This window comes from Eumetopias jubatus, unplaced genomic scaffold (assembly GCF_037043125.1).
Source record: "Eumetopias jubatus isolate StellerSeaLion01/CBP00866 unplaced genomic scaffold, mEumJub1_p1.0 scaffold_16, whole genome shotgun sequence".
Taxonomy (NCBI): Eukaryota; Metazoa; Chordata; class Mammalia; order Carnivora; family Otariidae; genus Eumetopias; species Eumetopias jubatus.
The window spans coordinates 68242938-68255814 of record NW_028274822.1 but is presented as its reverse complement, the minus strand read 5'-3'; the positions used below and the strand labels follow the sequence as shown (position 1 = coordinate 68255814).

Genomic DNA, 12877 nt, shown 5'->3' with positions numbered 1-12877 from the left:
TCTGAGTCTCAGGTTACAGCCTTTGCTCCTCAGGTGACTGGCCAGATCCCCACTTCCCCTCCTCGACGATGGAATCTCCGTGAGAGGAGGATGGAGGGCTCCCCCTCCCAAACCCAGGATGGGTGAGTTGGTTTGTTCAGAGCATCAGGCCATACTAGACAGAAAGGCAGAAGGACATAGTGTATATATGTCCCCAAGCGCCCAACTGTAGCAAGAACCACCCCCTGATATCTTTGATAGCTGATTACCTTTGGTAAGTGACCAGACTCCTTGCTCCCCACCACCCCTGGGTGATGTCCGATTGCCCCAGCCTGCTTTCAGCAAGGAACCCATTAGGTTGGTTTAGCCAGAATCCCCCCTTACCCCTGCTGTTTCCCTTTAGTAACTTCCAACCGATGATCCCCCACACCCCGCTCCTTGGCTATAAATTCCCTCTCTCCTTGTCGTATTCAGAGTTGGGCTCCATCTCTCTCCCCTGCTGCAAAACCCCACTGCAGTGGTCCCTATACCTGGGACACGGCCCTGGGGGTGCCGGCTGTCCAAGAAAGAGTCATAGACTCGCAAACCTGAGCCCTTGTGTGCAGACAGGTGCACAGGGCCCCACTGGGAGTCTTCTCTGAGCCAGCTCTGAGTCTGAGCAAGCAAAGCCATCCCTGTCCATCACCAGACACCAAGAGCCCACGGTGCCACCCTAGTGATCAAGGGCCTCCTACATGCCAGGCACCAGGGACCCCGAGAACAAGAAGATATCTGCCCCTGTGTTTCACAGAGCAGAGAGTCTCAGGAAGGAAGGAATGCTGCAGATGTGCCGAGAGCCAGAGCAGGCCATGACCTGGAGTGGCTGTGTGGCTGGGATGGCACAGTTATTTTGGGGGAGTCAGGGGACAGAGAAGTCTTCACAGAGTTGGGGTCACTGGGTCTGGGGCTTCAGGGGAAGGATTTTCCCAGGTGGAGATGTCAAACATCCTATGCTCTGAGCAGAGCAGGAGCAAGGAGTGATGGGAATGCACCTGTTGTGGCAGAGCTGGAAGCTGGCCAGAGTAGCCTGACCGCGTGCCGCGGGAGTACGACGGGGGCCTGCAGGCACTGCCCGGGGCCTCCAGCACATCCTAGGCCAGAGGCTGGGACCAGCATCCAGCAATAATCACCAGATTCATCAAAGCCCAGGGAAATTGGAGCCTTGCAGTTATTAGGAAGTCCTTCCTTCCATCTTGCCCTGCTCTCTTCTCTGTTTGCAAATTTTCTGTGTTGCTAAACCCCCTCCACCCTGTTTCATCTCAGCGATTAACTTAATATCAAATCCTAGAATTTTGTCTTCTCCCATTTCTCCTGATACTTAGCAAGTCTAGCTGGGCTTACAGCTCATTCCAATGGGATCATCAGAGTTGTTTGTTTTTTCTTTCTAACGTTTTTTTTTTTTGTGAGTCTTGGATGAGGTTGGGGCCTCAGGTTCCTAGTTTGACCCTTGCTTTATTCGAAGCTGGTGCTTGGGGTGGCCGTATGTGGTTTCCCAAACTCTGCCAGCCTGGGTTGCTTGCCTCATGCGTGGAAACCTGGTTGGATACAGACCCCGACAGGTCCACCCAACTTCTAGGGGTGCCCTGACACCCACGCTCCAGCCCTCACCAAGACCCCACTGTGATGTCTACCCACTTGCGGGCAGTCTCCTCATTCGCCCACCCAAGTGCCCCACAGCAGCTGTATGAATGTGGAGATGCCACCAGCACTTGTACACGCATTACAGCTCGAAACCGGAAGGAAGCTAAAGTGTCCATCAGCTGGTGGGTCCATAAACCAAGTGTGGTATATCCATACAGAGAAATATTATGCAGCCATAACAGAGGAAGGACATTCAGACACACGCTACATGGATGGACTGTGAGGACATTGTACTAAGTGAAATAAGCCAGACACAAAAGGATGAGTAATCTATGATTCCACTTACAGGAGGTACCTAGGACTGGGGAATTCCTAGGGACTGAGAGTAGAACAGAGGTTCCCAGGGGCTGGGAGGAGGGTGGGGTTGGGGAGTTACTGCTTCATGGGGACAGTGTTTGGGATGATGAAGAAGTTTTGGAGGTAGATGGTGGTGGTGATTGCACAACATTGGGGATGTACTTAATGCTACTGAATTGTGCACTTAAAAATGGTTAATTTTATGTTATATATATTTTTTACCACCAATTTTTAAAGAGTTAGCATGTCCACAGGGTGCAGGGATGGACATGGGAGCCCAGACTCAGCGACTTGCCCCCTTCATGAAATCCCCCACCACCAGAGGGACAGTCAGTCCCTACACCATGCGGCGTGGTGGGGAAGCCGCCTTCTGGAGCCTCAGCACCCTCACCTGGAAGAGGGCAGATGTCTGGCTCTCAGCAATCCCCAGTGACTAAATGCTCAGTCTGTGCCGGTAGGCATTGCAATGCGTCTGTATTAAAGATGCCTACGTTGTGTATCCTGTATACACGTATCTTGGCACGGGGGTACCACAGCGAATGAAATAGACAAAAGCTCTGTCCTTGGGGCTGGTACAGGAAGCAGACATCAACCAAGATAAGAATAAGAGCTGTGGTCAGACAGGCAGGAGATGGGGTTTGGGGAAGATGTGGTTTTCAATCAGGTGTCTGGGGACAGCAGATACTGTTACAAAGGTACTGAGAGACCCAGCTTTTCATCACCAGGGATTATCTCAGGACCATGCCCATTCCATCCACACAGCCACTCACTGCGCCAGGGCGTCCTTTTTTGGGGGGGAGGGATGCCTTCCTGGGTGCCTGGGTGGGGGGTGGGGGTGCTCAGAGATGAATGAGACACAGCCCCTGTTGCAGGTAAATGAGCAAGGGGAGAAACCATGTCACCTCTAAAACTATCTTGGAGAGGTCCAAAGGGTCTCTTGTACCAGCCACATAAAATGGGTGATGATTGTGTTTAATAAACATACGAGGAAGACTTTAGGCTCTAAAAGTTATGAACATGTAAAAACACGTGAGCAAATCCTTCTTGTCCAGATCCCCCAGGATTTGCCCTGAAGAAGCGTACCTCTGTCACTGTGAAGAAACTGTGGCCGTGGGACCTGGGCCCTCCTTGGTCTGTTGTGGTCCAGTTTGGGACCCTGTATCTTTTTTTCTTCAATTGGCTTGCCAAACAGTGCCTCCATCTTAAGTGTACAATTCAGCCATTTTTAGTAAATTTACACAGTTGTATAACTCTGACAATCCAATTTTAGAATATTTCCATCCCCCAAAACAATTTCATCATTCCCATTTATAATCGCCCGCTGTTCTTACCCCCAGACCCAGGCTGATCTGCTTTTGTGTCTGCAGATTTGCCCATTCTGCATATTTCATATGAACGGAATCATTCTGTATTATGCAGTCTTTCGTGACAGGCTTCTAACACTTAGCACGTTTGTGAGGGTCACCCACATCGTAGCAAGTGTCGGTTATGGCTGAATCATATTCCATCGTACATATTCATTCACCGTGTTCTGTTTATCCACTCACCAGTTGATGGACACTTGGGTTTCCAGCTCGGGGCTTTTACGGGTAACACTGCTGTGAACGTGTGCACACAAGTCTGTGTGTGAACGGATGTTTTCACTCTTCCCGTGTGGAGACCTGGGGGTGGAGTTGCTGTGTAGGGCAACCAAGTTTAGCCCGGGGAGGAACTACCCTACTTTTCCAGAATGGCTGCAGTATTTCATATCCCCAGCGGCCGTGTTTGAGGGCTCCCGTTTCTCTACAGCCTCACCAACACTTGTCACCACCTTAGATGTCCTAGGCAGTGTTCCTTTATTCATTTAAGTGATGCTGGAGCCTGGTGGGGATCAGAGAAGGGCAGCAAAGAATTAAAGATGTGGACGCTAGAGCTCCGGAGAACAGACTGTAGCCATCAGAGCAGAGACGAGAGACCAGATTTCCCTCCTGGGGAGATTTCCCCGGGCGTCTCTCAGAAGACCCATTCCAGGGAGTAGGTTACAATGCACACATGGGAAGCTGGGCGAAAAGCCCTGGGGAAGCCCTGCCGGGCCATCCTGGGCCGCTTCGGTGGGCACAGAGGGAACGGGCATTGCCTCCTTTGGACGGTTTAGTCCTGCCTCTCGGGCTGAGGGCAGCGCCTGGTCCTCAGCAGAGCCACCCGGGCACATGGGGACGACCATCCACCAGCCCCACCACCCACCATTGTTCCCCCACGTCGCCCAATCCCGGGGAGACAGGCTGGAAACCAGCCCTTCCTCCAGAGAACACTGGGGGTGAGCAGACACCCCCCCCATCCCGCCCAGCCCCCGTCCCCCAGCCCCCAGCAGCAGCCACATTCCTTGCCGAGACCTTGAGACCCGGAGGGGCCCCCATGGGCGTCTGGAGTGCCATTTCCTGGTCCTCTGCGCTCAGTCATCTATTTTTCCAAATCCCAGTCCCGGCTTGTTTACTTCTCTGGTCCTTTAAATAGCCACACTTTTGAGAGCGCGTGCCAGCCTTGAACGTCACTCGGGGCCGGACTGCACCGAGCCTCGGGTCTCATCACCATGTTATTTTTCGTGCTGCTTCCGCTCTGCTCGGCACACTCTGTTCTTTGGAGCAGAGCCAGCCCGGGGCCAGTCTTTCCCACTGGAAATGCCGCGAGTCCTGGGGGCTGGGTTGAGGAGCTGCCCGGCAGCACCGTGGCCCAGGTCTGCACTCTGGAGGCCAGCTCGTGCCACAGCCTCTGGGGCCAGGTGGCGACGGGGCCGGACATCGATGGCACTGAACCCCCTCCCCTGGGCTGGCTGTGCTCTGGGGGGCCGCGGGATGTCTGCTCTGAAACCAGTCAAGACAGTGCATGCTGCTATTGGTGTCACTGACTGGGCGGTACAGGCTCGGGGGCCGGGGGGGGGTGTCCCTAGAGCATGTCCAGCCATGAGGCAGGCTGGCCAGGCAGACACATGTTACTCAGTGTTTCCAAATGCGCCCACAGGAAACCAGCCACTTAAGAAGGAAGCTTGGCTTTTCTGGGCTTTAAAGAAAACTGACTTGGAGTTCCCGTAACCAATAGGCTGCTGGTGGGGGATGGGGCTGTATTTTCCAAACACACACAAAAAAGGAGAATCCAGGGGCGAATGGAAACTTTGACCTTGGCGAGCCAGGCTGCAGGGGCGGGGCTTCCCAAGAAGCGTGGTCAAAAGGCAGTGGAGGCCAGGAGCTTGTCACACTGCTGTCCATCTGCGCACCTGTCCAAACACGCTCCTATCTAGCCACATCGGCCTCTCAGAAGAGCAGGGCCAAGGATGCGAGAGACGCCGTCTGCCCCCGCCGCCATGCAGGGCCTCCTACAGTACTTCCATCCCAGCCGGGCGGGCCGGGGCCGGCTGGCCTTGGCCGAAAAACACTTGTGTGCTCAGGGGACCGCCCTGTGGACCCACATCCGAAACCTCGTGTGCAAGGGCAAGGTGGGCAGACGGGTATGCCACGGTTTCCCGGGTGGGCCACGTCGGCGCAGGGTCCCCTGGATGTGCTGCTCCATCGCTCTGCTTGGCGGCTGAATCGAGAGGGGGGAGCCCAGTGATTACCATTCCGGGGAGGGAAAGTGAAGGGGGTCTCTTGCTGAAGCTGTTTCTGTGTCTCCCTTTAAAGAAAACTCCCAGGGGCAGGGAAGCTCTCTCTTTCCTTAGGAGCAGGAGGAACGGGTCTGTCCCCTTCCCTCCTAGACAGCCAGGACACAGGAGTTGGGGGTGATAGGCTGGCAGAGCACCCCCCCTTACCTCTTCCCACCACACCTGGTCTGGTTGAGAGCGTGGGGCCCCCGCATCATCCCGCTCCTGCCACCCCTGGAAGAGGCTGTTTCCCCAGCTGGATGCCTGGGACTCACTCTCGCAGGAAAGCACCAGTTGGGAGGTTTCCTTTTCTGAGTGGTTTGTGACTGCCTGGTCCCTGCTCACAGGCCCTGCCCCTCAGGGTGGGGTCCCTATGGCCCAGGAGTCTAGCCCCTAAGAACCTCCTGGGACCCTACAGTCTCAAGAGGGAGATGCTCTGCCACCCTTTGTTTTTCTGTGTTGTTCTGTGTATACATTTCAAATCTTTGGGGATGTTAGCCAGTAGGCCCTTGAAGGGGAGGTGATGTCCCCCCTGCCCCCCCTCCCCTTCCAGGAGTGCCTGTGCTGAGCCTCCATGCCAAGCAGTGTGGGGAGAGAGGCTCAGGTTGCACACACCTGAAAGGTAGTGGCCGCTGCACCTTCTTTCCTCTCCTGCACAAGGCCCACGTGGCTCGTCTCTTGCAGTGGATAGCTACGGGACACATCCTGAGCACCCCTCTACACCTGGTGCTGTGCTCAGTACCGTTGTGTGTGTGTGTGTGTGCACACACACATGCACAAGTTTGTGTGTGCAGAAATTGAGATGTGCAGACCCCCCTCTCAAGTGGTTTGTCTAGTCGCAGACATGAACCATCACCTGAAGCAAGTGATGAAATCCGCAAGGCCCTGCATGAGGAGCGCCAGGTTATATGATGTCAGACAGTGGCTCCCTAACCTGGCTTTATATCTGAATCCCTTGGGGAGGTTTCTAGTTAGGTGAATCCAAGATTCCCGCCCCCCGCCCTGAGCTGCTGGTGCAACTCTGGGGTAGAACCCCGGGAGCCGTTTTTTAAACAAGATCTTCCCAGGTGCTCATTTGTCCTGCCCGACCACTAGTGTGGAATGTGTGCTCCCCAAAACAGGGGAGATGGAGCCCTCATAGATAGGGGCCCTTGGCCTGACCAGGAAGGTCTGAGGACTGTCAGGTGAGATTAAGCAGCATGGTCCCGCGGGCCAGCGCTCAGACAGTGCTCAGTGGGGTGGAAGCCGGAGGGGCTGCAGAGGGCCCTCCAGCCCCCATCACTCACTGTGTGATTTGGAGCTGGGCTCTGGGTCCTTCTGGGCCTGACTCTGAGCCAAAGGACTGGCCTGGACTGGAGACCCCTCCTGCATGGGCTCCTACAGCTAAACCACGTAGCACGCTCAGGGGGAAAACTGTCCCAAACTCTTCATTGGCACGCCCTCTGAAAGATGGTACTGAAATTGGGTTTCCCAAAATACGTAAGCCGACTGCTCAGCCTCCCTGCACTGCACATAGCACCTGCAATGGTTGGTGAGGGGGAGCAAGATGACCACCAGCATGGACTTGAACTCCCAGCGGGAAGGGACAGAGGGAGGAACGGGGCCCCGAGCCATGAGCCTGGGACCTGTGAAGCACAGATCTGGGAGCAGGAGGGCTCTCAGCTCCCAGGGGTTTTCTAGCAAGTTCTCTTTCGGGACCCCTCTTGGCCTCTAGATAGAAGTGCCAGCAGAGGTTCAGCTCTAATTCTGACTTAGGTGTGGAGAAGTCACAGGCTTGGGCTGCTGCCTGGCAGGGTCTCTGTGCAGACCCCAGGGCACCTGCTGATCATAACTGCTTGCTTTCAGCTGGACCCCCAGGCCCTGCAGGACAGAGACTGGCAGCGGACCGTGATCACCATGAATGGGGTAGGTTGGTGCCTACTTTTCCCACAAGATTAGGGTGGCCCCGATTCCTTCCAAAGCAGTCAGAAGGAGGCTAAGCCTGAGCCAAGTGTCTGAGGTGGGGCATGGCTGGAGGAGGGAGAAGCGCTGCACAGAGTCACTACGGGCAGGAAAGAATCCCATTTGGTGGCTGGAGTGCAGTCCCCAGCCGGGCGCTGAGCGTCCCTCCTTGAACAAGACAGGCAGGACCTTGACCCTGGTGTCTGCCTGCAGAAACGGAGACCCTGATTCATTTTCAGGGTCCCAGAAGGATTTAGACCTTTAAAAAAGAAACAACCAACCAACCAAAACTATTACACACCAGAAAAGGTCTGGGCATAGGTGACAAAATGTTAACATTTGATAGATAATCCGTGGCTTTTTGTTACGTTATTTTCTGTACTTTTCCTCTTGTTTTGTTAACTATTAAGAAAGAGAAGCAGTGGGAATTAGGGTTGGGGGCAGTGTCCTGCAAGAGCTAATCCTTAAGTCACCCTGACCGTTCTTGGTTCTTGCTGAGTTGGGCCAGGGACCTGCCTGCGCTGGGGTCTTAGCCCAGTTGCTCGGGGAGGGGAGTGATTTGCCAAGCCCCCCGGGCCTCTAAGAACTCGGACTATGAGTCCCAGAAAGTGAGAGGGCCGTGCCCCTACCTCCCCCTGCAGATTGAAGTGAAACTCTCAGTCAAGTTCACCAGCAGGGAGTTCAGCTTGAAGAGAATGCCTTCCCGAAAACAGACGGGTGTCTTCGGAGTCAAGATTGCCGTGGTCACCAAGTGAGTGGACTCATGTGTCTCTCCTCTCCGGGCACAGTGGGCACCCCCCCTCCCCCAGGTGTTTCTGATGGAAAGAACAGGTGAGGGTCTCCCCTCTCTGTGCATGGTCCTCTATGCACGAGGCCCCCTCCCAGGCCCCTGGAGCGCTCTATGTGCTTGGTTGCCTCCCGTGTTTACTGCGAAACTCACCCCTGTCAGCTTAGGAATGTCCTCGCCCCGTTCCTGTGCAGGCGGGCTGGCGGGCTGGCTCCCACACGACTGGAACTGCGCAAGGTCAGGGTTTTCTTCCCTCGCTCAGAATCTGTCCCAGTCGGGGTTCCTGTGGAATGAGGGCCACCCCAGCCCCTTGGTCAGGTCAGTTGCCAGGAGAAGTCTGTATGTTGGTTTGAGAGCAGTTCGCAAGGGCTCAGGCCGCTTCCTTTCAGAATCCATTCACTTCCTCCATTTGGAATCTGGCCGGGCTCCTGACCTCGCTGGTTGTCCAGGCAGGGGCCCACATCAGATGTTCCCCAGACACCTAATTGTGTCCAAACACCATGCTCCGCCCCCAGCCGCACCCCAGCCGTGCCCACAACTCTCTGGATGGGTCTGGGCCTGAGCAGAGAGGACTGTGTCGGAGTTATCCCACATAAGTGCTGCTGACGGGGGTGACTTGGGAGAGCGCTTTGCTGGGCTCCTGAATCCAGTTCCTCAACTAGGCTAGAGCAAACCCTCCAAACGGCATGTCTCCTGTTTTTGAAGTATTCCTACTCCAGGGTCTTGTATGGAGGTACTGGAATTGTGCATCGTTAAGACATAGCAAATAGTGTTAAGTTATTTATTTATGTATGTATGTATTTGACAGAGAGAGACACAGCGAGAGAGGGAACACAAGCAGGCGGGGGGTGGGAGAGGGAGAAGCAGGCTTCCCGCCGAGCAGGGAGCCCGATGCGGGGCTCGATCCCAGGACGCTGGGATCGTGCCCTGAGCCGAAGACAGACGCTTAACGACTGAGCCACTCAGGCGCCCCAGATAAAATCTTTAAAAAGGAAGAAAAGGGCCCTAATAAGATGTAAGCAGTGGTAATCGTGAGCTCTCATGGCAGAGGAAAAGGGTGCGGACGGGTCCATGGGAGCCCGACCCCTGGGGCCTTCATCACCCCCACCGCCGGGTGTCTGGATGTGCAGACAGGTGGTGGGTCCAGCCCCACTGTGGCCTGAGCCAGGGCTGCCAGGCACTGAAGGCACTGCCCCTCCCCTGCAGGAGGGAGAGATCCAAGGTGCCCTACATCGTGCGCCAGTGCGTGGAGGAGATCGAACGCCGGGGCATGGAGGAAGTGGGCATCTACCGCGTGTCTGGAGTGGCCACGGACATCCAGGCGCTGAAGGCGGCCTTTGACGTCAGTGAGTGTCGGCCCGGGCAGCGTGGGCTGGGGATGTGGGCATGGTGACCATGTGCTTCCCACGGCTCGTGCTGGCTATATTAGGCTCCGTACCTTTCCTTCACATGTTTTATTTTTTAAATGAAAAAGAAGAGGGAGCGGTGGGAGGAGGTTCTGCAGAAGCCCGCTCTCCTGTCTGAACCATGTGTGCACGGCTCCCGCAGAGTTGGACCAGGGGCTTCTGTGGGGCCACCCCACCTCGCACTGGGGTTTGGCCTGCTTCCCCCGGGGTGGAAGACCAAAGCCCAAGAGCCAGTGTGGTCTGACTCTTTGAAGTTGGTGGAACTGCCTCAGTCCCCAGAGGAGGACACGGAGACCGCAGAGGCTTCTGGGAGTGGAAGGTGGCAGAACCAAGACTTGGTGCCTGCATGCCCTTCCCTCCCTGGCCCGTGACACCGAGGGCCAGTGGCCACGAGGCCAGAGGCACTGGTTTGAAACTCTAGAATGGAACAAATAATCCCAATATCTTAATGTTATCAGAAGATGCCTGCAGCCAGGTGGTCGCTACAGAGCAGAGCCGCCCAGTCCCTGCCCGGGCATGATGTCTGGCCTCCACCGGCCTCAGCCCCTCGTGGTGGCTCTCCTGCCAGGCCACCCCTTGCCGGCAAGGGAGGGGTGGGGAGGACGCCTCCACCGTCAGAACCACTGGCATGCTCGGAAGAAGACGGGCTGCTGAAAGGAGGGACCCCAAAAGCCATCGGCCTGCTGTGGGCTGCGCCGGGCCGAGGCAGGGAGAGAGCGCGGAGCCCTATTTGGGACCCGTGAGTTGGCCGTGCTCCATCTCCGCACTCCTTCCAGATAACAAGGACGTGTCGGTGATGATGAGCGAGATGGATGTGAACGCCATTGCTGGAACGCTGAAGCTCTACTTCCGCGAGCTGCCGGAGCCCCTCTTCACCGACGAGTTCTACCCCAACTTCGCCGAGGGCATCGGTGAGCATGGGAGGTCTCCTCCACCACGGTCCGTGTTTCCATCCAAACTTGGCCAGTGGCAGGGGGACCGAGAACCTAGCTGGTCCTAGAAGGCCTCTGCCCATCCTCACAGGGTCTCCCATTGTCCCCATCCCTCCAAGTCCCAAGAGGGGGAAGCAGCCGGTACCACTGTAAACGCACCAGGGTGTGGGGTCCCAGAGGCTCCTTCCTCCTCACTGGAGTGTCCGCCCTGCTCCTCTCACCCCGGGTACACGGGGTGATGAGGGAGCTGCCAGGGCCCCGAAAACTCCCGCCCTTCCCTCTTTATGTGTCCTTCCATGCTCGGCTTCTCATGCCTTGGGCTCTTCCAAGCAGGAGGTGGGAACGGCCAAGCCGGCCAGGAGGGCGGCTCTCCCGCCCCTGGTCCCTGGGGTGCCATTCAGCCCTTTGAGTTGCAGAAAAGGCACCCATCCTGGGGTCGTCACTGGGGGCCAGTGCTGTGCGGGTCAGGACAGTGATGGGCCTGGACTGTCCAGTGCCCTCTGACATGGGCCCCAGGAGGGGCCTCCAGCTTGGCTGTGACCCTGAGAATAGCGCCCCTCCCAATGCCCCGCAGCCCTGTCAGACCCTGTTGCAAAGGAAAGCTGCATGCTCAGCCTGCTGCTGTCGCTCCCAGAGGCCAACCTGCTGACCTTCCTCTTCCTTCTGGACCATCTGAAAAGGTAACCCAAACTCTTCCCCAGGGGCCCAGGGTTCCAGGACCCCCAGGCCGCAAGGCAGGTTCTCTTGTGGCCCACTGGCTCCTGTCACACCCCATGGCTCCTGGTGCCCTCTTTCCCCACTGCTTGTCTGTGGTTACTCTTCTGCTCTGGGTCCTAGAGACCTTGCCACCCTCCCCGCTCTGTTCCACGGTCTTAAGGGAAGAGCAGAGATGCTTCAGCTACAGCCAGTGGCTGGGCTTTCTCTCCCCAGCAGGTCATGGCCCAGAGCTGGCCCAGCCACCTGCCAGCCTCAGGTGCTCTTTGTCCTAGGCCCCTGCAACCCAGAAGAAGCGGGGTGCGGTCTGCTTTCGGCACAACCGGGGATGGGGTATCTGTGTTGTGGAGCCAGCCCAAGGCAGAAAGGGGTGGCGCCCACTATCATGTTTCCCGAGCGCTGCAGGGTGGTCTGGCCCCTTTGTCTCACCCGCACCCTGAAGGCCATGTCGCAGTGGCACCCTCTGCTTTGGCCCTCTGCAGGGTGGCAGAAAAGGAGACGGTGAACAAGATGTCCCTGCACAACCTTGCCACAGTCTTCGGCCCCACGCTGCTCCGGCCATCGGAGAAGGAGAGCAAGCTCCCTGCCAACCCCAGCCAGCCCATCTCCATGACCGACAGCTGGTCCCTGGAAGTCATGTCCCAGGTACGAGGAGACAGGCTCCAGCTCACGCCGCCTGACCTCACAGAGGTGGCCTCTGCCTGGCCCACGTGGGGTCCTGCGGTCGTTCCCACCCGAGTTGTGCAGGGGAGGGGGCGAGGTGCAGAGAAGGGGACTTGCCTGAGGCCATGTGGCTGGGAGGGGATGGGAGGACCCAGGCCACTGCTCTTCCTGGGGCTTCTCAGGGCTGGCCTGGTGTTCCTTCGGGGACGCTCAGATCTCTTGCCAGGAGGGGCTCATTGTCACCAGCATACTCTGCAGCTGTGAGCACCCCTCTGAGCCACTTTCCTCCTTCCTCCTCCCTGCTGTGCCCTGGCAGGTCCAGGTGCTGCTGTACTTCCTGCAGCTGGAGGCCATCCCTGCCCCAGACAGCAAGAGACAGAGCATCCTATTCTCCACTGAAGTCTAAAGGCCCAATTCCATCTCCAAGAGGCCGGCAGAGCGGCCTGGAAACCTCCTGGCAAAACGGGCTACCCACAGAGCGGGAACCGAATCTTCTTGAGGAGTAATTGGGCCGCCTCGCCCCCAAGGGCTGGACCACCTGCCTAGAGACAGCTACCCAAGGCAAAAGGCTAAGTGGCCTGGGCAGTTCTGGGCCTGTGGGCCCTTGGGTCTGTGAGCTCCCGCCGGGCCTCAGACTGCGGTTTTCCGTGCTGCCACCAGAGGGCGCCCCAAGCCAGCATGTCCCGGCGCGCAGGCCTGGCCGTGGGACCAGGCGAAGGGAGTGGTTTCTGCGAACTTAACTTATCAGAGTTTTAAAAGATTTCTACTGGATCACCCGTCAGGATGCACCCTCTCCGGGCAGAAGGGAACATGACCAGATTCCCTCACTATCGTGTCTTGAATAAACACCGATGCTGCTTCATAC

At 56.9% G+C, this 12877-nt stretch overlaps 1 protein-coding gene across 1 annotated transcript in view; it reads left to right on the top strand.

The window, feature by feature from the left end:
- The window catches only part of BCR (BCR activator of RhoGEF and GTPase), a 116974-nt gene extending 104097 nt beyond the window's left edge, over positions 1-12877 (top strand). The window contains exons 17-23 of the mRNA XM_028094173.2: positions 7415-7474; positions 8152-8261; positions 9504-9643; positions 10480-10614; positions 11210-11315; positions 11832-11994; positions 12329-12877. Coding sequence (XP_027949974.1) covers positions 7415-7474; positions 8152-8261; positions 9504-9643; positions 10480-10614; positions 11210-11315; positions 11832-11994; positions 12329-12418 — 804 coding nt within the window. The 3' untranslated portion in view covers positions 12419-12877. The remainder of the gene's footprint in view (positions 1-7414; positions 7475-8151; positions 8262-9503; positions 9644-10479; positions 10615-11209; positions 11316-11831; positions 11995-12328) is intronic.